The sequence below is a fragment of the Rhopalosiphum maidis genome, chromosome 2 (genome assembly GCF_003676215.2).
Source record: "Rhopalosiphum maidis isolate BTI-1 chromosome 2, ASM367621v3, whole genome shotgun sequence".
Lineage (NCBI taxonomy): Eukaryota > Metazoa > Arthropoda > Insecta > Hemiptera > Aphididae > Rhopalosiphum > Rhopalosiphum maidis.
The window spans coordinates 71,127,709-71,153,481 of NC_040878.1; the positions used below are offsets into that span (position 1 = coordinate 71,127,709).

General features: G+C 29.8%; 2 protein-coding genes across 2 annotated transcripts; both read left to right on the top strand.

The window, feature by feature from the left end:
* The first annotated feature begins 974 nt into the window (after positions 1-974).
* On the top strand, positions 975-12,811 carry LOC113553210. The gene is made up of 7 exons (XM_026956412.1): positions 975-1,517; positions 5,849-5,972; positions 11,883-11,909; positions 11,998-12,185; positions 12,264-12,374; positions 12,471-12,655; positions 12,733-12,811. The coding sequence occupies exons 1-7, from the start codon at positions 1,068-1,070 to the stop codon at positions 12,809-12,811; spliced, it is 1,164 nt and encodes a 387-aa protein (XP_026812213.1). The 5' UTR covers positions 975-1,067.
* Positions 12,812-15,777: 2,966 nt separating this feature from the next.
* Positions 15,778-24,984, top strand: LOC113553216 (vascular endothelial growth factor C-like). The gene is made up of 7 exons (XM_026956419.1): positions 15,778-16,188; positions 22,199-22,322; positions 24,068-24,094; positions 24,179-24,363; positions 24,441-24,551; positions 24,644-24,828; positions 24,906-24,984. Exons 1-7 carry the CDS (start codon positions 15,934-15,936, stop codon positions 24,982-24,984), a joined length of 966 nt encoding a protein of 321 aa, XP_026812220.1. The 5' UTR covers positions 15,778-15,933.
* Positions 24,985-25,773: the final 789 nt, after the last annotated feature.

A 25,773-nucleotide genomic window follows, 5' to 3' on the forward strand; every position in this document is an offset into this window, starting at 1 on the left:
GTATTCTCTTTTATGTCGTCAACACCTGACATAGTGAGATTTGACAACTAGCTATTGTGTACCGTTGTTTATCATCAATAAAAATACATTGTACAAATAGTGAAATTCGTGTTGTTCTTTTATACTGACCGGCTCATCGTGGACTCACCGAGCATCTACCGCCGTGGCTAACATTCGTAACCGATAATACGAGTCCATCCGTAATATTAACGATAAACTGATCATGTAGTATATTGCGCGAACACTATTGCCATTCACGATATACACGTTTATCCAGGCTAATGAGGTACTAACAGTACAAACTTCTTTAAGTATGAAGTGGCAAGTAAAATTGGGTGGTTACTGGTCAAGAGTATGAAAGGCGTACTTACAACTTGGTAAAACCAACCGGTGTAAATGTACAACATCTGGTCGACTTTGCAACTCAAAGTGCCACAATATTGGTGTATGTAGGTACTATGTAGTAATAAATTAAGTAAAATAATTATATCTCTATGTGCTTTACATTATTTTTATTATTATTTTAATAACTAAAATGATTATAATTAAATAATAAAAAGTATTATTTTTGACCATGTCAAACCATTTTTATATAATAATATTAACTCTTCAGTTTTATGTACTTAACTGGATACCTAATAGATTTAAAAACTAATATTTGAAGCGTCTATTTTAGGTTTATTTATGATTATTTAAGTACCACATAAGATATTTAATTTAATTTCAATAGATTCAATATTTAACCTACAGTGCCGAAATCAAATTGGGCACTGTGCACATTGTCCGATTTCCTACTTTGACCGTAACAACGCTCGGTGGCAACGATAGAGAAGAACGAACATACGGTGTGTTAATTACGGTGGTGATGCGGGTGGTGGTGGCAGCGGTGATGGCAGTGGTTGTGGTGGTGGACCGTGGTCTTGGTCATCGATTCGCGGACATCCAACGTCGTCATTCGCACGCCATTACGGCGACAGAACGCTAGCGACACCGGCCGCGCCCGCACACGATCCGGTCGCGCAACGTAACCAAATAATATTAAACGCGCGGTACTGTTGTTCGCAGACATGTTCACGTGGACTGCTTCGCTGTCCGCCACTGTCTTCTGTTGCACGCTGCTGATCGTCACTGTCACCGCCAGGCACGGACAGAACGTGGCCCGTTTGACGACGTCTGCGGATTGGCGCGAAGACGTCGTCCACACGACAGACGTCGGGCGGGAAGACGTCGTCCACACGACAGACGTCGGGCGCGAAGACGTCGTTCACACGACAGACATCGCGTGGGAAGACGTCGTCCACACGACAGACATCGGGCGCGAAGACATCGTCCACACGACAGACATCGGGCGCGAAGACGTCGTCCACACGACAGACATCGGGCGCGAAGACGTCGTCCACACGACAGACATCGGGCGCGACACCATCATTTCGGACGGCGGTTCTTCGTGCTGCAACGGGCGATACGCCGCCAGTACCTCGTCACCATCGCACAACACCGTCGCAAGGCCCCGTGAAGTAAGTAACGTTTTTCCATGCGACATTTTAATATCAGTCGTTGTTTTTCCGCGCGTACATCCTCAGAGAACACTTCCGAAACAGTTCATCCCGTTCATCGATCATATATCTCGGCGGAAGGTTAGTCCGGTTGAGTCTGTTCCGCCCCCTCGATCCGCACGAGCAGTATTTCAGTATAAACAGTATTCGTATCGTGTGATACAATATGTAATGTCATTGGGTATAACTATTTCGCAATGTAAAATTCTCATAAGCATAATAATATATTATATTATGAACTCTGCCTCCCATTATCCAGACATTTTCAGTTGCACTATACTTTTGCATCCATGCTGCAGTATGTTATTATTTCTTATTATATTCTCGCACGTGCATCGATATTATTTATTATATGCGGCGCATCGAAAGGAAATAGCATTCGAGTTGCCTTACTGTGAAAGAAATACCCGACGTAACCAACATACTTAACACCTAAGTAGTAGACTCAGGGGTGGACCCACGAGGGGTTCGGGAGGTCAGGCTCACAGTTTTATTTTCAGTAAAATTTGGCACTTTAAAATGACAAACTACATAAATATCGGGAGGCGGACTGGTGCATATCAACAATTAATATAACTAAATCGATAAACACGTGTATAATAAGCAGCCTACCGTACACGCGGCTGCCTTAGTCTTACAAAACATACATCGATACTGTTGTTTATATAAATATATAACATAATGCATGGTGAAAATAATTAGGTAAATATTATTGAGTCTGCTAATGACAGTTTTAAATGTAATACCTACATAGTACATACACCGTACTATAAACGTACTTTGTTATTTTGGATTCATTTACAAATACATTGAAACATCGTTTGAAGATTTCTCTAAAATTGTTAAATAATTTGAAGAACTAAATCCAAAGAAAACTCAGATCAAAACCTTATTTCTATTAAACATTTATCAAGATTTTATGAAGTTTACACAGATGAATAGATATAAAAGTGAAATACCGTTCATTTTGTCTGGCTTGCCATCAACTTAAAGTTTATAATGAAACTGGACCATTAAAATTAAATGAAGTGTTGAATTTCGTGATAATATATAGAGATGTGGTTTTTTTATATCCAAATATTTATATTAAATTTTATATAAAATATTTTATACACCTTCATTCAGTAGTGCGATTGTAGAGAGAAGTTTAGCCAGCTAAAATTTCTTAAAATATACCTTCGCTCAAGTATGACTGAAAATCAGCTATCAAATTTGGCAATATTGAGTATAAAAGCAACATAGCACAAACAGTCAATTTTAATAATGTAATAAGTACATTTGCATTAATGAAAAAGCATAGAAAATTATTGCAAGGCTTGACAAGTTAACTAGTTATTTTAATTATTAAGTTAAGTTAATACAGAAAAATTTAAGTTAAATTTAAAGTTAAAAGTTACTTTTTTTTATTTATTTAACTCGTTAAAAGTTAATTTGAAAAAAGTAACTTACCTTAGAAATAAGTTAGTATTCTTTTTTTTTGTGTAAAATTAATTGTATAAAAGGTCACAGGAAAAAATAACGAAAAAAATGTTATGAACAATTAATAATAACTGTTGACGACACAACGAATTTATTTCTTAATAGTAAATATGTTAAAACCATTTTGGGTTTTAACGTTAAGTTAGAAGTTACTTATGAAAATAGAAGTAACTCGTTAAGAAACTTAGTTAAAAGTAACTTTTTTTTTTATCATATTTATTTTTATTTGTACAATCTATATAAAATATATTTACAATAAGCACAATAGATGGTGGATATATATAATAGGTCATGATTGGCTTGATTGAAGGAGTTATTCAGTAACTTAACTTTACCTTTTTAACTCGTTAATGCCGAGCCTTGAATTATTGTAATATTCTTTACTATTCTTACTTTTATTTTAATATATTATAATAAAAGATATAACTGAATTATTTTTCTATTGGATTAGAATTATAACTGCCTTCTACTGTAAAAATGAAAACAGTCATTGAAAACTAAAATTAAATAAATTTACTGCAACTATGTATACAATTAATAAAATTATTTATATGTATAAACCTTCTAAAAATCTAAAATACTTAACATTTTTTAAAAATTCCAGGTAATTTTGTTAATTGAATAACAACAAATAAAAATAACAATTGGTTAATAATACCAAAGTTTGTAAGTAAGATTTAAATTTTACTTAAAACTCAGTTGTGACTTATTTCTTATCCCTTATAGTTATATTAAATGTTGGTTTTAAAATATAATATAAATAAGGTAAATTGCGAACGCAAGATTTTGTTATAGCTTCAGCATAGTTGGTTAAACCTTCTATACAGTGGCCTCTCTTAAGTGAGGTAGACTCACAGTAGCTTCTTAAAATCCCGAGTTCGCCACTTGTAGTAATACGTACTACGATATTTTGTTATTAATTACTAACTTGTAAACGATTTTATTTGGGCATGGATCAATTACCAATTGCACTAAACACAACATTTTTGTTTAGGGTCAGCATAAAAATTGCGCTCCTTATATTTTAGGGTCATTGTTCCAATGAGCGTCATATATTTTAGAAAAGGTATACCAATTAAAGGACTTGTAAACGATTTTATTTTTCATAACGAATACCACACATAATAAACAAATGACGCTGATAAGTTACATAACGTTTATATAGTTATGCTCACATCTAAATAAATACATAAGGTATCATAATAATATAATGATTTAATTAATAAAAAAAATTTTTGATTATTTTATCAACATTTCAAAATAACTATAATATAAAACGAGTACAAGTAATCAAATATTATACTCTCTTCGAACGTATTAGATTTAAGATTTAAAAACGTGATTATTAAATCAAAATAATTGTAAAATTTATTTCAATTGTATTTTCGTTAAGTATTCCGTCACCGGTTGGTGGCCCACAGTACGATATACTTACAATATTCAGGTTTTAGGTTTTAAATATAATAATGTATTTAATGATAATAAGGAGTCAATATAATTTATTATACACAAAAAAAACGAAGTTTTTATTACAAAGTTTTAATCACATTTAATAATATAGGAAAATCTACTTATATTAAAGTTATGTAACTACATAAGTAACTAGTTATGGTAATATAATATTATAATCATTAGAAAATCCATTTGAATTGCTATTTATTTAATAGAGTTTATTCAAATTTAAATTGTAAATTGTATGTATTATATTCTTTTGAGGTTAATTACTAATTTTTTCGTTTTTTCTAGCCAAACTAAAATCTACCTAAATAATATAAATATTCACTATTAAGGAATAATAATCTTTATCGATTAACCAATTTTCAAGTACTATTACTAACCTACACCATTGTATTTTATTTTATTTATTGATGTAATACATATTTTTTTTAAGGCGCGACATGCAGTATGTGATGTTGATAATTTGACACTAATCACTCAGGGTCTAAGTGATTACCATCTTTTCATTCAATATGAATTTATTGAAAGTATAAATAATACCTATTAAAAGCTACTAGTGGAAGCATGAATAACGAAAATATTTATTATAACATTTTTAAGGGTGATGATAATTTTCCTTATCAAATACAAACATAACGCCAGTGAGTGTAAAATAAATACCTTATACTTATATTAGTAGATGAACTGTACTCAATAAGTTATTTACAATGTAAAAAAAAAACATGACCAAACAGGTCAACTATGTCATATTAATAGTTTAATTTTTTTTAAAAATTATTTCATGAAAATAAAAGTAAAAAAAAACTTGATTGAAAGAAAGTGTTTAGAGCGTCCGGGAATTGAGCCACAATTTATTTATCTTTTTTTAAACAGGTATACAGTAACTTGGTTTCTATTTTCAACGATTTTGAGTATTGTATCCGGTAATTGAACCACCTTTAAATTTTAAACTTCTATAAAATAACATTTAATATAAGTTTTTTTAAGAGTTTAATCAGAAGTTTATATTCAAATTAGAGGCATCAGGAAACGAACTTTAATTTGAAACAATTATACTAATTATAATTAAACGTGTATCATATTATTTAAAAAAATAATTTTAATTTTATATATTAAAAAAATAATTAGTTAATAAATATTATATACTTGTGTATTTTTGTGTAATATATTTATAGCCCTATTTCTGCGAAGTAAAAGGTAATAAGCTAATATTATATATAATATAATAAAAATAATATAATATTTTATATTTTTACCACTTTTAAGTTATTTTACCATGTCAAACGCCAATTAATATCCACTTAACCATAAAAAGTAAAATTTTTACCTTATATTCACAAGTTTTTATGTTTCAGATCCCTTTGGATATCATAATTGAATTGAATCAGGTGACAAATGTGTCAGAACTGTTCTCTAAATTTATTCCGGATACAAATTTGGATGAAGCCCAAACACTTTTTGTTCCAACAGGTTTTCGAAGTAAGTCTCAACCTCTCAACGAATAATGGATTTTTTATTTATAATTTATGAATATGTATTATACATATTATGACATTGTGTTCAGTATACATGATATCCAAGTACGAGTCACTGAGTCAGCTATATAAATTACAATTTTGTATAAATAATATTAATTATTTTCTTCAAAATATTTTTAGTTTATATTGCTATTTAGGGGAATCGTAAGTTCCTACATGAGAGTAACAGGAAAAGAATTATATATGTTAATTCTTACATATATAATGACGTGTAAGTTCCTACACAGAAAAATTAAGTTACGTATGTTAGTTCCTACATAGCGGAAGACAGGTACAGATGTAAAAAAATATGCTATATTTTATATAATATTATAAGTTATTGAACTGATGATACTGTCTTAAAAAATAAAAATATCATTAAAAATTGTATTTTTATACATTTTAATAGTAAATATATATATTACATTTTATATAACATTATTATAACTATAAATTATCTTACTGATGATGTGAAAATAATATAATTTAATAGAATAGGTTCAATAGTGTGGAGTAAGTGAAGAAATATTATAACCACATAATAAATAAATTATTATTATATTTAAACTTATAACAGTATTATATATAATATAAGTATATAACTGATATTAGATTGATAACTTATAAATTATATATAATAATATATGCAGTGTAGGAACTTATTCTATCTTATTCTATCGTGTAGGAACTATAATATATGTATTTTTTTTTACCTGCTTGGTCTCGTGTAACAACTTATATTCGTCTGCTATTTAAATCTTTGAACGAACTTAAAGTTTTTATTTAATTAGGGAAACACGACGAAATAAAGGCCATTAGGACTAAGTCGCTGTTGGTCAATAACATATTATCTCAATCTCATTAAATCTGATATGTAGCTAAAAGTTAGATTTTCACATTGTATGATAATTATTAATAGTATTGTTATTTAAATCAAATACCAGATAATTTAGAATGATAAATTACATTTTATTCACTAAAAAGTAAAAATGTGTTATAATATTTTCTCAACTTTTAATATTATACTTAATATTTCTTCAATCAAGAAATCATTTCAAGGATACTGTTCGCCAAAAGGGTTGTTAATATACAGTTAACCCTAATGGCTCACACTATAAAATATGGTAATATGTAATAGTATAAAAACAATACGTCTCCACAAGTTACAATAAATAAATAATAATAATTTTTAATACGCAAATGTTCAAGTGTATGTTATATAAATAATGTTAAGTTTACAAATAAGAAATATAATATATGATAATACAATGGCAATTCGACCGTGATAGCGCCGACGATGTGATACTGTTGTTATCACGATGTTGATTGGTGACGGCGTCTGGCAACTTGTACGACGACGGTGACGACTTCTCAGCACAGTTGCAGGTCAATACCATGTAAGTGCGAAACAGCAACGCGTCAAATGGATAGTACAAAATACGCGCCAACCCACGACTGTAAACCACGTGGTAAATATATAACATCGGGCGAACAGGCCAACGCACAGACCACAGATAAACGGCACAGCGAAAAAGGGTCGCAGACGACGCGAAGCATTTCCGTATATCAATTTTGGCTCGGAAAAGATCGGACAGTACACCGAACAACACACGACACGTGAAAATCGTGCAACGCGACACACGCAGGCCCATTGTGAACGAACGTCATTTGACCACTTTTTAAATCTATACAAGACGGTAACACATGTTTACCATTATTGCAACATATGCATTGAGGCTTTGGTGGCGGCGGTGCTGCGTTGATAGACGATGATTGCGGTGACTTTTCTGATCATAGCGAGGTTGTGCTAAAGAGCACGACAGACCATTGTAAATAATGACGATTTCTAGTCATTGAATCAAACACTGATTTTTCAAATTACCTAGTTTCATTGGAAAAATATGTCTAGACTTAAATTGAAAGAAGAAAAATTAAATATAAAAAGAGACCTCCTCTTTAAAGTATAAAACGAGTACAAAATAATACAAATCCTCGTCAAGATATTAAAATATAATATTCTATTTACTATAGGTACTACGTGTTTTACATAAAAATAATCGTCTATAGAAAATAAAAAAGGTGTCAATTCCTAATATTTACTGGCCGTTAAGAATAATGAACATCACACTATAATAGCTGGCTAGTAATAACAAAAACGTTATACTCGTCGTCTGGACGGCATCGGACGAAACCAGAATTTAGTTCATTTGCAATTCATAATTCAAACGTCAAACACATACAGCAGTTGACGAACCGACGACGTAAAATTTCAGTTCTTAGTTGAAGCCGTCGGATAGGATGACAGACAGTAGGTACCCCCCCGAGAAAGAGGAGGTACGGAGTCTGGCGATAAGTCACCAACGCGCGTTTTCCGGCATCCCGTGGTGTGACGAGTTTACGGATGTCGCATGCTAGATTATGGACGCGTTAGACGCCTTTTACAATCGCGCGGCCCGACGGCGACACGGTGGCTGTATTACAAGCGGTACCGGAGTTATAGCAATCATTACTAATTTACGAGAGATCGGCAATTAATCGTTACGTAACAATGCGACCGACTGCTTGATGGACACGAAACGTCACGGATAACGGTATAGTTAGAGCAAGAATGTAATACATCGCACGTACAAAGGTATAACGACAAACGGTATAAAAGTTGGCGGGCGGCGACGAAACAGCCTGCGATGAAGCCGGACAACAACGTTAAAAACATTAAAAACGTACTAAAGCGTTTAACATCGAGTAAGTTGCGACGACGCGGTGGCACACTAGGAGGACGCATGTCAAAATAAAAACGTCCCAGTGTACGACGTTTACTTGTGACGAAACGGCCGGCGGAAGCTGACGAACCGCCGAACGCAATCGAAGTCGCATAAAAATAATACGGTGACCGATAAAGCAGCCGATCAAAATCGCAAATGGTATTTTGCGATCGTACAAAAACACGATGTCGGTGTCGGAGACGTCTCAACAACATATTGTAAAAATAAACAGATCTCGTGTGACATGGATTGCGGGAACATACAACCAATGGTCAACATGTCTTCGAATGCAGTGACACGGCGGTACTGAACGAGATCCATAGGTGCAATTTCAATATAAAAACTGAGGGCGCTTAAGCTCTACATTTTCCAGGCATAGCGTTGAATAGCTACTGATTGTGATATTATAAAAAAAGTATTTGAGGGTGCTACTTTTAAAATTGGGGGTGCTAATATTCCCTAAGCGTCCCCCCCTATTTGTGCCTATGCAAATATGTCCTGAATGCAGCCGTGATGGTGATAATATATATTTATTATGTATCAAAATACTGTGGTGACATCACTGACATCGGGTCACGGACTAAATGTGATATTAACGTCAATACGTCATTGATAACAATAATAATAAGCATAACGGAACAATAACAAGGTGACCGGCCGGCGTTTGCATCACCGGCGAAGACGCGCGATTTCGATGTGATGCGTCGTCCGGTAATAGTGAATTTGACGGGCTGTAGGTATTCATAACGAAACTGATGCACCACCAATAACACACGAGGTTGACTCATCGTCAGGCGGCCGTACGTTTTACACACCAAAACGATATATGGTTTTGAGTGTACCAAACACTCGTCACTCCTTCTACACTAATTAATTTTTAATCAGATGTATATCATTTATTTTTACAATTTTTTTAAGAAATCTTTTCGATAATTATAATCTTCAAAAGACTTAACATTCTTGGTGGAGATATTCTTAACACAATGGCTAAAACTTCACGAAAATTAGATTTAGTATTGAAATTTTTTCTTTTAATCAATGTTTATACTTAAAAAAGTAGGTATAGTACTTAAATAGGTATAGCTCGTTTTCATAAAAAAATTTCGTTAAACTGATTTTAACTGATTTTCAAAAATACCCCCCAAAACTTTTTTCTGCGTACGTCACTGGCGACAGTTATAGCGACTTGGAAATGTAAAGATCTTGGACCCGTTCAAGAATAGATACACGAGACTTAACGAAGCTAAGAAGTTCATAAACCGTGGGATAATCGGTCGTAACCTGTATCTCCAACAATGTCCTGCGCGAATTAGGTAAGCAGCACGATGCAAGCAAGAATAGAATAAAATCACCGAGATTCGGTATGTCCAGTGATTTGAGCACAGAGACGCTCTCGCTAAAAGTGACCATAAACCGGTGAGTTCCACCAATGACTTGGTAGTAGATGGTGGCGTGCTCAACAACGACTCTACCACAGATTCGGCAACCAGACGAGGTTTATCGAAACGAGATTCTATACCCGACCAAATTAATTTATACATATGCCTGGATACAGAGCACAGATAAACGGCACAGCGAAAAGGGTCGCAGAGGACCCGGAGCACTTTAGTATATAAATTTCGGCTCGGAAAAGAACGGCAATGCACCGAAAGACACACAACACGTGGAAATCGTGTAACGCGACACATGTAGAACAAGACATTCGCTCATAAAAACTAAAGGCCCCAAAATACCAGACGTACGGCGGAGCGAATACTGGACACGACGAAAGCACGGCGGGCGGCTTGCAGGACAAGAGATAGCTGCACGGACATCGTTGGCGATCGTCGATTATCATCGTTAATGATATAGATAAATATTAGGCCGCGTGACAGTTGCGAACAGATACATTTGCAATTTTTTCTCTTATCGATTGTTAGGGTATGATGACGTATAATTTAAATTAGTTACCATCATCTCAGTGCAAAGATATTATATAACATACAATTCCATACATTAATACGTCCTATCAAAATACATATTGTATTTATAATAAATAAGCGGTGGTATTGCATCACTTTATGTGTAATATAATAGATCATTTGCTTTTTAAAAGTAAAACATTTTTCGTAAATATTTATTTAATATAATTTGAACTGATTAGTGATTACAAAACAACATTTATGAACAATATTAAATATAATATTGAATACTTATATGGGTACTTATATATTTTTTAAATTATTTTATATTTTTTTTAATTTCAATTTCCATAATAATAGTCTATATAATATATAATAATAATAATATAACATATTTTTTTATTATATTATATTTTTATAATATATATTATTATTATTATAATTTCAATTGAGTAGTAACATTAGATAAGGTTTATATGTATTTGCAGCTAAAATGTATGTTGATTTGCGTTTAACAACAATTTGCGGGGTACCAATATGCCTCCATATTTTTTTAATAATTTTTAAATAGTACAGGGGATATCTATACCAAACTCTACTTGCTTTAGATATTTTAATAAAGACAGCACTAGTTGTATTATGCAGTGCTTTCCGAATAAATGATCAATACGTCCACTACTTCAGTTTTTAGGAATCACGAATTAATTTAATTCGGAAAGACAAATTAACAGAATTTTAATTTAAATATGGCTAGTGTGAAGCTTTGCGAAAAATGTATATACAGTTGTGGGTATATGTAAATGAAATTTATTATGTTAATAAAAATCTGATCATGTATTAATAATTTCCGAAAAAAAATATTTTATTTAGTTTCATTTTGAATAGTTTGAACAGACTGCGTAAGAAGATTGGCTATAAACATTAATTGTATTTTGATATCGTTTGGTCTTATTATATAGTGGTTCATATTGGAATGTTTTTAATTTAAACTAACATTACTAACAACAAATATTATGTACGTAAAATACCTACTAGTACATGAGATATTACATGAATTTACAATAATGTATTGTAATGCCTTGTTATTATTTTAATTATAACTAAAAATCGCGTAATATCTTATGTAACATTATTTATCAAAGAATAAATAACTTTATGAATGAATTATTATTTATAATTAATTATATGTTATTGTTTATTTTGTTTCAGGTCAAACTGCGCTAAATATAGAAAGAAGTATGTATTCTAGTTTCATAATAAATTTAAATGAATACTTATGGAAATTCAATCAATAAAAATTATTATAAATAATTTATTTACATAGAATCAACGTTGGTTCCAAAGCCAGCCGGTTGTTCTCCTGTACTTCAAACGGTCAGCCTTAAAGATACTGACGATCAAAGTTTATATTATCATCCTGCAACGTGCATTCAGGTGTATCGTTGTGGTGGTTGTTGCCTCCACGACTTGTTGGAATGTCAACCGACCAAAGTCGATACCCTCAACTTTGAAGTATGTAAAACTAAAGCTATTTTTTTTAGTCATTCAATTTTATCTGTTACTAATTTTTTATCATATTATATTTCATAGGTTATGGTCTCACAATATAAAGGGGCTGGAAAATTTGACTTCGTAGGTCGAAAAATAGTGTCGATAGAACAACATTTGAAATGCAATTGTGGATGCATTGTTAAACAAGAAGTGCGACTAAATAACATTTCATATTCTGCCCATACTCCAGAAATTGATTGATGATTATAGCATTGAACATATTGTATTGTTTTATTTTGTTCACAGAATTGTACTCGCTTGCAAACGTATCACCCAAAACAGTGTCTTTGTTTGTGTAGCAACCAAGAGGACCAAGATAAATGTATCGATGAAATGGGTTTAAAACTATGGAATCCAGCGACTTGTACGTGCGAATGTATTGAAATCAAAGAATGTACTTCAGGATTTGGATTTAATTATAATACATGCGGGTAATTTTTAAACTGTCCTATTAGTTGTATTGAGTAACGAATAAATTAAAATCCTTTTATGATATTTAATATTTCAGATGTGAAGCTTTAAGACAAAGAATAAAAAACACTGCTTATGAATTCAACAAAAATACATATTCATTAAAAGGAACGTGACCTAATTTAAATTTTAATGTAAATAATATACATTTATCGATAATTCGATAATTAATTAACAACAATTTATTATATACAGGATAGAGCTTGAGTTTTTCTATTAAATATATCAATTTATTTTATAGTTTGCTATATTTATATTATATGTGATGTATATTTGTATTTTTATAAAGCCAAAACTGTATTTATTTTTATTTTTAAATTATATTTTAGATTCCGAATGGAGTGAATTTACAATAATGTATGATTTTTTTTGTGTCTGTCATCACTTTTTGGAGTAGAAATAATGCGTTGATTTTTGATTTCAGTCCCTCTTTGAAAAGGAAAAGTTGGTACTTTGGGTGGTCAAAAGTAAGAAACGTCCAGTAGTTTTCAAAAGCGTCTGGAAAATCCTTAATAAAAATTAATGGAAACCGGGAATTTTTACGGCTAATTAGTTTTCGACAAAATCATTTTTTATTTATTTTGCTGTAACTCATAAACGAATCATTGTAAATACTTGACTAAAATATTTTGACTTTTTTTAAGCTATTTATAGAAAATTGAAATTTGGAATTCCAAAAATCTTTAAAATTTAATAGCTCTGCTGTATAGTAGTGATGGAGAGTAGGTCACTATAATGGATGTGTTAAATTTGAATGCAACGGCAGGTATTATTTTATACGAAAAACGATTCGATAATTAGTAGGATATATTATATTTTACTCGATTTCGTAAAAAAATATTTATCGTACTCTCATAAAATTTTTTCTATATCGACGCTGGAATTTTTTTTTGCAATTAATTGAAGTAAAACTTATGGATAACCTTGTATTGGTTTTTTTAACCTTAGGTATAAATCACAAAAAATTTACGAATTTTCAATTTCAAATTTTCTTGCAAATTTTCACGATCTTAACACATTTCGTAAACATTTGAATTTAAATGCTTATAAACAAAAAATGTGAGCGATTTTTTATTTTTTTTTTACTACGATAAGTACCACCTTTAATAAACTTTGTACTAAATTTTAAAGATTTTTTGGATAGCCAATTTTTTTTTTAAAGTAATTTCAAAAAAAAAACTTAGAAAAATCGATAACTTCAATTGTCTATAAATAGATTAAAAAAGATCAAAATATTTTGAAAATTTAATCGTAAATAGATAACGCTAATATGAACATTTGATTAAAATTTCAAGTATTTAGAACGATTCGTTTTTGAATTACAGCAAATTTTTGTCAAAAACTGATTATGCGTAAAAATTTCCATTTTTTCGTTACATTTTTAGGGTTTTTCCTGACGCTTTTTAATAACTACTAGAAATTTTTTACTTTTGACCCCCAAAGATTTATTTTCCTGTTCAAAAAGGAGTTGAAATCAAAAATCAAAGCATTATTTCTACTCCAAAACGTGATGACAGTCAAAAAAAAAAACATACATCATTGTAAAATCAATACATTCCTCACTTCGTTCAGAATTTAAAATTAATCAAAAATCGTTAGTCACAATCTTTGTTGATAAGCATTTAAAGTTAAAATGATCACGAAATATGTCAAAATCACGAAAATTTGCAAGGAATTTTGTAGTTGAAAATTCATAACATTTTTGTTATTTATACCTAAATTAAATTAAATTTTTTACGATATCGCGTAAAATAATGATATATTACAAATTAAATATAGGTAATAATATGATATATCCTACTAATTATCCTAGACTGACAAATCTGAAATCAACTCCGTTCAGAATCGTTATTCGTATAAAATGATACCTGACATTGCATTTGAAATTAATACATCCATTATAGTGACCTACTCTTCATCTCTGCTATACAGCAGAGCGATACCCATTTGCCCATCCTTTTTTAGTTTATATTACGCCTAGTGACTAACGATAGAAACAAAATATAAAAAGGAAAATGTATATTAGCAGAATGTATATAGTGAAAAGGTTAATAATTTAAAGTTTATACCTATACTGATAATATAATCAATAAGATAGGAAAATTAGGAAAAAAAATAAAAAGAATACACTTATAACCCGCCTGGTAAAATAATACACGAAAATAAAAATCTTTTTAAATGCCACGCATTTTCATTATCCAACTATATTGATAAAACTTTCAACGCTGACTTTGAGTAAAGTACAGTTACAGTCCTTAATTTATGGTTTTGGACATTTACTCCTTATATTATATAGACTGAATAAACTATTACATACAATGAAACTTGCACAATTAAAATGGAACAAACAACGAGAAAAGCTCATATAATTTGAATTTTTAAGCCAATATGTAGGATAAAACGAACAATTCACATCATAGCTAGTATACTATGTTATGATCTTGTGTTTTTTTCGCCTTGAACTTTTCTCCGTGGGTATTTTTCCCGCGATTCGACAAAAAAATCTGAATACGTAATCGACTTTTATACATATTATTATCCTTACACCTATTTAAATGGCTACGACTGGGCGTTTTTATTCATCGATGATTTATATTCCGTCGTACGTCATTATGAGGTCCGCGAAGACGTGATACGGCGAGAGTCACTGTTTATTTTGTAATTTTCTCGGTAAAAAACAGTCGGTACATTTTTTCCCGGGTAAATCAGGATTGCAGCACATTCCGCACAGCGTCGAGCACGCGCGTCATTGTCACGAGGACAGTGTCGTATCACTGTTTGTTATTTTTTCACGGGTGGATACAAACAATGCAGACAATCCGCTGCTGAGACACAAACGATTTACCTGCGATAATCGCGCGCAGAAGAATGCCGTGCGCCGCGACGACGGCGGTGACTACGACGATGTTATCCGCGCCCGCGCCAAACGCAAGCGCACTATTGTTGTTGTTAACTGCGTCGGGCGCTGGACGATGAGTCACGCTCGGCGGCCGCGGATGCAGAGAAGAACGGACGCGGCACTCGCGCGCCGTTCACACCTGCGACAGCGACCGTGTAAAATGAGGCGGCGGCGGTGATTGTGGTGGTGGTCATCCGTTCGCGGCCATCCATCGCCGTCGTCATTCGCACGCCGTCACGGCAACAGAACGCTATCGACACCGGCCGCGCCCGCACACGATCCGCTCGCGCGACGTAACCAAATAACATTATAAAACTCGCGGTACTGTTGTTCGCAGTCATGTTCGCCTGCACCGCGCCGCTGTCCGCCGCCGTCGTCTGTTGCGCACTGCTGATCGTCGCTGTCGCCGCGAGGCGCGGACAGAACGTGGCCCGTTCGACGACGACCGCGGATTGGCGCGAAGACGTCGTCGTCCACACGACAGACGGAGGGCGCGACACCATCACTTCGCGCGGCGGTTCTTCGTGCTGCGACGGGCGATACGCCGCCAGCACCTCGTCACCGTCGCACAACGCCGTCGCAAGTCCCCGTGAAGTAAGTAACGTTTTTCCACGCGACATACTAATATCGGCCGTTGCTTTTCCGCGCGTACGTCCTCAGAGAACACTTCCGAAACAGTTCATCCCGTTCATCGATCATATATCTCGGCGGAAGGTTAGTCCGGTCGAGTCTGTCCCGCTCCCTCGATCCGCAGTATTTCAGTATAAACAGCATTCGTATCGTGTGATACAATATGCAATGCCGTTGGGCATAACTATTTCGCAATGTAAAATTCTCATAAGCATAATAATATATTATATTGTGTACTCCGCCTTCCACTCGCCAAGGCATTTTCGGTTGCGCACTGTACTTTTGCGTCCTGCTGCAGTATGTTATTATTTCTCAGTGTATTCCCGCACGCGCGTCGATATTGTTTATTATATGCGGCGCATCGAGAGGAAATAGTAATCGAGTTGCCTCACTGTAAAAGGAATACCCGACGTAACCGACATACCTACGTAGTAGTGCGTACTACGATATTTTGTTACCTGCAATTTATATGCTCGCCAGACCTTGTAGCACACATGCATACCGACTCTGTGCAATGGGTAGGAGAATCGGTTGATCGCATTCGCCACAACCGTTGACTCTCTCCGTTGATTTATTATTATATCTAATAAATATTCTGAGAAATAAATTTGTGGTCAAATCAACTAAATTATGTCCCCGCACTCCTATCAGAAATTTAAACTTTCAAACGGACGTCATTTTTCGGGTGATCATATAACAACCGTGTACCTATACAGTCGTTTGAATAATATCTGAGTTGTCTATTTCTACACAGACTACCGCAAAACAAATATATATATATGTCTATACAAGTTACATTTTTAACAATACAAGTTTTTGTTCCACAATACGTTTGATACACAAATATATACAACCACCTGTCGACAACTTCTGTGTAGAAACTGAAATCTGTATCATTCACAGACGTAATTTGTGTTTCTAAGATTTGTAATTTATAAACCGATAACCTATGAATATTATTTTATTGAATAATATTTGTAACCATAAACTACAAACTGAAAATACATTTTTACAAGAAAATAACATTAATTAGCACACTAAAATTTACTTTTATGGTTACTTTTAACTAGGCAGTTAAACAATTAACATTATGAACGTACCGACCTACGTATTTCTTTAAAAACAATAAATATTGTGTAGTATTCAAATATACTTCAGAATATTTAGGTAACTATTCATTTATAATTATAACTACTTCAACCACATTTATTTTATAAATAAAATCGCTACATTTAACCAATTATTAATTTTTTTATAATTTAGACTTCTCGAAATGATATCAATTTTTAAAAGTTATTTATTTTACATAGAATCAATCATGATATTTATACTTAAAAAATAATCAATAATAATAATACAAATCTTGTATCAATTATATTTATAGAATTATAATATACTTGTAACTTACTACGTTGTCAAATGTATAGATAAAAAAAAACCGAATAAATCACTATGCTTATAATAAATTATTTATGTATAGTGTAACTATCATCATTGTGCAAGTTATTGTATTAAATGCTTAAATTTAAATTCAATAAAATTTAATACATGAAAAACGATTCTAAGGGGACATAATGTAACAGACTCTATTTCTGAGGATATTTTGTGATCGTATTATATTGTTAATGTTTATTTACTTTTCTATTAGTAATAGCCAATAGGGTATATTAAACTAAATTTTACAAAAATACCATCACATATTTTATATTATTAATTATTATAACAACAATACGTCATATAATCCTAATTAACTTATAAACCAACACGGCGTACCGTATATAACAGTGTGAATAGGTCCATATAGTGTAAATGTTTAAGTACATTAAAAAAGTGTTTAATAAACACTGCTTTATTTGATTTAAAAATTTTGTTAGAAATATGTACGACAAATCTTAAATGAAATTTACAAGTATTAGAAATTAAAATTGTACCTAAATCTAAATGTTATGAATTTATAATTACAAAATAATTTATGTAGTTGTTCATAATTTTTCATGAAATGTATCAATGTATTAACTACAAATGCTTATATATATATATTCTGATTATACATCATTTATATATATTGTATTTTTTTTAGAAGAAAAACTTAATATGTTAAATCTTGTATTACATTTTAAAGCTTTTTGATTTAGAAAAAAAAATTATCAACAATAATGAATGAAAATATTTTACAAATTACTTAATATGTAGAAAATGCTAATACAAATATTATTTTTTGAATATTTAAATTATCTATAATTATTAATTTTTGATTAATTACAAAATAATAAAATTAATTCTGCCAAAACTGATGCTGTGAAATACAATAAATATATAATAATTAAATTTCTGATTTTTAACTTATTTTTTACGGATTGTTTTAAAAAGAAATATTGAATCTTTGAAACACATATTTTATAATCTTTGTTTAACAAGCACATTAGTCGCTTTGCTCAGAATTTAGAACATTTGTAAATATTAAATTTTAATTTAGAATCTATAGTGGTTAAAGTATTAAAATAATTGTTATTTTAAATTAAATTAATTATGATTTTAAATATAAGTACCTTTTTAGCTGGTTTCAAAAATTATTAATCATTATAATAACATAATATAATATGATTATACGTTTAAATTTTGCTATTCAACGGTTATGCGTATTGTAAAAAATATATGTTTACAGATTGTACACATTTTTAATAAAAACAAAACAAAACAAATAAAATATTTGATATTTAAAAAAATAATATATGTATAAAATATGTATTAGGTATTTTTTCTAATATGAAAACAATAAGTTTATTTCTACTAAAATAAAATTACCATTTTAGGATGTATTGTTCTTACAAAACGCATATTCCATTCGTATAACCAATAACTATTCGAGTAGGTACTATTGTCTATTAATTGCCGACTTGTAAACGATTTTATTTTTCATAATGAATACCTAATATAAAATACAAATGACGCTGATACGTTACATAACGTTTATACAGTTATGCTCACATCGAAACCAATACTTACCTACATAAGATATTATTATATAATGATTTAATTAATAAAATAATTAAAAATTGTTTTATCAACATTTCAAAATAACTATAATATAATACAAGTAAAAGTAATCAAATATACTCTCTTCGAACGTGTTAGATTTTAAGATTTCAAAACGTGATTATTATAACAAAATAATTCTAAAATTTGTTCAATTGTATTTTCGTCACGTATTCCGTCACCGGTTGATGGCCCACAGTACGGTATACCTACAATATTCAGGTTTTAGGGTTTAAATATATTGTATTTTAATGATAATAAGGAGTTAATATATTTAATTATATACCGAAAAACAGAGTAAAAATTACATTTAATAATGTAGGAAAATCTACATATATTTAAGATTTTATGTATTATATTATTCTTTTGACGTTAATAAATATTTTTTTCGTTTTGTCCAACTAAATATTATTTCCAACTAAAATCTACCTAAATAAACATTCACTATTAAGGAAAAACTAATCTTTATCGATTAACCAATTATCAAGTACTATTATTAACCTACACCGTTTTACTTTATTTATTGATGTAATAGATATTTTCTTTAAAGCGGGACATGCAGAATGTGATGTTGATAATTTGACACTAATCACTCAGGGTCTCAGTGATTACCAACTTTTCATTTAATATGAATTTATTGAAAGTATAACTAAAACCTATTAAAAGCTACTAGTGGAAGCATGACTAACGAACATATTTACTATAACATTTTTACGGGTGATGATAGTTTTCCTTATCAAATACCAACATATCTTTATCATGACGCATACAACTTAGAAGAATTTATAGGCGACGTCTTACCTATCTCAAAAAACCTCAGGGACTACGTCTTAGTATCAATTATTAGGTAATGCCAGTGAGTGTAAAATAAATACCCTATACTTTTATTTAAGTAGATGAACTGTCATCAATAAGTTATTTACAATGTAAAAAAAACCACGACCAAACAGGTCAACTATGTCATATTAATAGTTTAAATTTATTTTAAAATTATTTTGATGAAAATAAAACTAAAAAAACTTGATTAAAAGAAAATGTTTAGACCGCCCGGGAATTGGGTCACAATTTGTTTATCTTTTTTCAAACAAGTATACAGTAACTTGATCACTCTTTTCAACGATTTTGATTATTGCATCCGGCAATTGAGCTACCATTAAATTTTAAATTTCTATAAATAACATTTAATATAAGTTTTTTTAGGAGTTCAATCAGAAGTTTATATTCAAATTAGAAGCGTAGGAACATTACAAGTCGGGAAACGAACTTTAATTTGAAACAATTATATTAATTATAATTAAATCTGTATCATATTTTTATTTTTATACATTAAAAAAAAAAAATAGTCAATTAATATTACATATTTGTGAATTTTTGTGTAATATATTTATTGCCTAATTTCCAAGCAGTAAAAGATAATAAGCTAATATTTTATATGAAGCAGATTGATAAAATGTGGCCCAATTGCCGATCTCCTAATGTTAATAATAACTAAATAGAAGAATTAGAATAATTTATTAGCTAACATTAAATGTTAGATCGCTAGCTTACTTGTTCCCCTCACACTAACTTCAAAGCCATAACTCTCATGGATCGAAGTCGCTGACTACGACATATATTTACATTTAAACATGTCCACTTATAAAAAACCGACTGCTTATAAAGAAAATTTTACTCAAACCAATAGGGGTATTGAAGATATAGCATAAAACTCTGGGGGTCATTAAAACCCACTGAAATTAATATAATACAAACGTAACAATCCTAAACCCTAAGAAAAATCACTAAAGCCTCATACTACGTTTCTAATCAAATCCACTGACCTCTAACATGATCCTTCCATACCCTTTGTAGCTAGTAACAATACATTACAAAACATTTTATGATTTCTTAATCACATATATCATACATCGATTCATATATTATGTAATAGAATAAAAAAATGTACACTATAATTATTAATAATAATTTTATAAACATATTGTAAATATTTAGTTAGCTATCACTCTTGCTATAAATAATAAACTACAACTACATACTTATTCTACATAGAAAAGCTTAAAATATAAGTGAAAATAATTAAAAACTTAAATCTAAAATAATTAATATTACTCGTGTGGCCATACTGTGTTTTTATCCGGAAGAACGTTTTTGAGGTCATGTTATTAATTATATGTTACCTATATGCCATTGAATAGATTTTAAATAGTATAATAATTAAATAATAGTATACTATTTTATACAATGCGTAATTTAGACAATCGACTATGATAAGTATTTAGTATGGTTTTTTTGAATTTAAAAATATAATTACAGTGTTAATACTAATAAAAGTTTCATAAATAATGTACATAAATGTCAATGTGACTCATGTGACTTCATCTGATGTAGTTACAATCGTTACATACGTACATAGATACACAATTAAACATAGTTATTCATTGTAATACATAATAGTATTTTAATATTTAAAATACCTGACATTGATAAAATTATAAGATACAAAAAATAATTATATTGTTAATTAATGAGGTGATTCAAAAGCTTTTAAAATAATTCAACTCAATTGATATTGTTGATTTATTTTTTCAATAAAGGATTTAATTACTTTTTTGGAACCTATTCATTGTATTTCATCTTTATTCATTAGTTAATAGACATTAACTTTGTTACATACATAACCAAGTTATAAAAGAAAAAACAATATCTCAAACCAATACAGTATATTTTAAAAAGTTAAAATATTTTTGAAATCAAAATTAATATCAATAGAAATGAAATATAAATTATAATAAATATTGATTTATGTAAAATATAAACTTATTTGTGTTTTTTTTTTTTTACCACTTTTATGTTATTTTGCCATGTCAAACGCTAATTAATATTTACTTAATCATAAAAAGTAAAATTTTTACTTATATTCACAAGTTTTATGTTTTAGATCCCTTTGAATGTCATAGTTGAACTGAATCAGGTGACAAATGTGTCAGAACTGTTCTCTAAATTCATGCCGGATACAAATATAGATGAAGCCCAAACACTTTTCGCTACGACAGGTTTTCAAAGTAAGTCGATGAACTAATTAAATGTATTTCTATAAAACCAAACCAATATAATTAATTTTCAAAGAACTGATGAAATAGGTACAATATGTATTGTATACTAAATGTATTTTGGTATTTACGATATCTCTCAGCGGATAATGGATTTTGTATTAATTATTTAACAATACGTTATCGATTACACAGTACAACGCCCTAAGAAAATTAAATAAAAAAAAACATTTTAAAAAACAAGAGTTGTTAATCTATATTAATCACTCCATTAAAAAACAATAACACTTTTGTAAAATGTTTGCTAAAATAGTTTTGAATAAATGAATAAATATTCTAATACCTACTTAAACAAATATTATTCTGAATACGTATTTTTCTTATTGTGATAATAATATTCCTAAAGTGTATTTTGTATAGAAAAAAGTATTATAAATATTATATTTACTATATGATATCCAAGTACGAGTCAGTTATTTAGTAAAATGAATACACAGATGAATATTTTTTATAAGCAATACTAATTTTTCTTCTTCAAAATACTTTTTGCTTATATTGCTATTATAATATTATAATATATATTATATAACTAATATTAGATTGATAACCTATCAATTATATATAATAATGTACGTAGTTTAATAACTTACATACGTATCTATATTTTACTGTGTTAGAACTTACATTCGCCCGCTATTTATATCTTTGAGTGAACTTAAAGTTTTTATTTAATTAGAGGGACGTGATAAAATTATGGTTATTAGGACTAGGTAATGTTGGTCAATGATATATTATTTTATTAAATATGGTATGTAACTAAAAGATAGACTTTTATATTATTTGGTAATTATTTATAGTATAGTTTTCATAATCTTATACCAGATAATTTAAAATGATAAATTTACATTTTACTAACAAAAAAGTTGTTATGATATATTATACCTATCACTTTAAATTTACTTAATATTTTTACAATCTAGAAATCATTTCAAAGATACATTTTTTTCTTTCATAGGGTATTGATGGATAATTTCAATAAGTCACCATTGAAAAATATTATCTAACATACAATTTCATACATTAATATGTTCTATAAATATACATTTATGTGTGGGTGGTATCATACTACTTTATGAGTAATAGAGGTAATTTGCTTTAAAAAAGTATTGAATTTTTCGTAAATATTTATTTAATGTAATTTGAACAGATTACAAAACCAAATTTATGAAAAATAATAAATGTAATATTGAATACTTATGTGGCTACTTATTTCTTTTTTAAATAATTTTACAGTTTTTTTAAAATTCTATATTCCATAATATAATATTTCAGTGAACATTTCTGTACATAAAAGTCGAATTTCAATTGAGTAGTAACATTAGTTTAAGTTTATATGTATTTGCAGCTTGAATGCGTGTTGATTTGCGTTTAACAACAATTTGCGGGGTATCAATATGCCTCCATCTTTTTTAATAATTTTTAAATAGTACAGGGAATATCTTTACCAAACTCTACTCGCTTTAGATATTTTTATAAAGACAGCACTAGTTGTATTATGCAGTGCTTTCCGAATAAATGATCAATACGTTCAATACTTCAGTTTACAAATTTTTTTTTTAAAAATCACGATTTAGTTTACTTTAATTATAACTAAAAATCGCGTGATATCTTAGACAACATTATTTATCAGAATAAATAAGTTTATGAATAAATTATTATTTATAATTAATTATATGTTATTGTTTATTTTGTTTCAGGTCGAAGTGCGCTAAATATAGAAAGAAGTATGTATTCTAGTTACATAATAAATTTAAATAAATACTTATGGAAATTCAATCAATAAAAATTATTATAATTTGTTTACTTAGAATCAACGTTGGTTCCTAAGCCAGCCGGTTGTTCTCTTGAACTTCAAACGGTCAGCCTTAAAGATACTGACGATCAAAGTTTATATTATTATCCAACGTGCACTCGGGTGAATCGCTGTGGTGGTTGTTGTGCCCACGACTTAATGGCATGCCAACCAATCAAAGTCGATACACTTAACTTTGAAGTATGTAAAACTAAAGCTATTTTTTTTAGTCATTCGATTTATCTTTTACTAATTTTTGGTCGTATTATATTTCATAGGTTGTGGTCTCACAATATAACGAAGCTGGAAAATTTGACTTCGTAGGTCGAAAAATAGTGTCGATTGATCAACACTTGAAATGTAAGTGTGGATGCGTTGTTAAACAAGAGGTGCGATTAAATAACATTTAATATTCTTCCCATACTTCGGAAATTGATTGATTTTTTAGCATTGAAAATATATTGTTTTCTTTTGTTGACAGAATTGTACCCCCTTGCAAACGTATTACCCCGACGAGTGTCGTTGTATGTGTAGCAACGAAGAGGATCGCGATAAGTGTATCGAAGAAAACGATTTGAAACTATGGAATCCAGCGACTTGCACGTGTCAATGTCGTGAAATCAAAGAATGTACTTCAGGATTTGGATTTAATTATAATACATGCGGGTAATTTTTAAACTGTCCTATTAGTTGTATTGAGTAACGAATAAATTAAAATCCTTTTATGATATTTAATATTTCAGATGTGAAGCTTTAAGACAAAGAATAAAAAACACTGCTTATGAATTCAACAAAAATACATATTCATTGGGAGGAACGTGACCTAATTTTAATTTTAATGTAAATAATCCTTTTATTGATAATTAATAACAATTTATTATGTATAGGATAGAGCTCGAGTTTTCTATTAAATATATTTATTTATTTTATACTTTGCTTTATTTGTATTATGTGTGTTGTATACTTGTATTTTTATAAAGCCAAAACTGTATTTATTTATTTTTTTATATTATAATTGTTTTTATAAATTTTATTTTTAACTTACTATTCCTAAAATACTTTATTATTTAAAGTTTGAACAGTTGTTTACATTTTTTTTAATTTATAAAAATAAATACTAAGCTAAAATTTGATTACATATATATTTATTTTACAGAAAGTGTGCTAGAATTATATCTCGACCTAACATTTTATTACAATATATATATATATTATAAGAATATTTTGGCTATATTAGACTATTATAGGATAATATTAAGTTTAAAGAAAACTGTCTGTTTTTTAAAATACTTTTCGTGTACCCAAGTTAATACATTGTTTTAGTTTTTTTTTTACAAATATCAATTAAAATTTTTTCACTAAATAAACAACTTGAAAAATGAATACAGTTTCTCATACCTAATTAATTAATTTAATAACCAAAAAATTTAAAAAATCTAATATTTGAGGTATTTTTTTTTTTATATATACATCTTAAGTTCAAGTTAGAACGAAATTAGATATTTAAATAAATTTGGCATTTTTTCGTAGTTTAAAAATATTTTTTTGGTGGTGACCTACTTGACATTTTCAATGTATATTATTATAGTTTATACGAATAATACTAGTTTA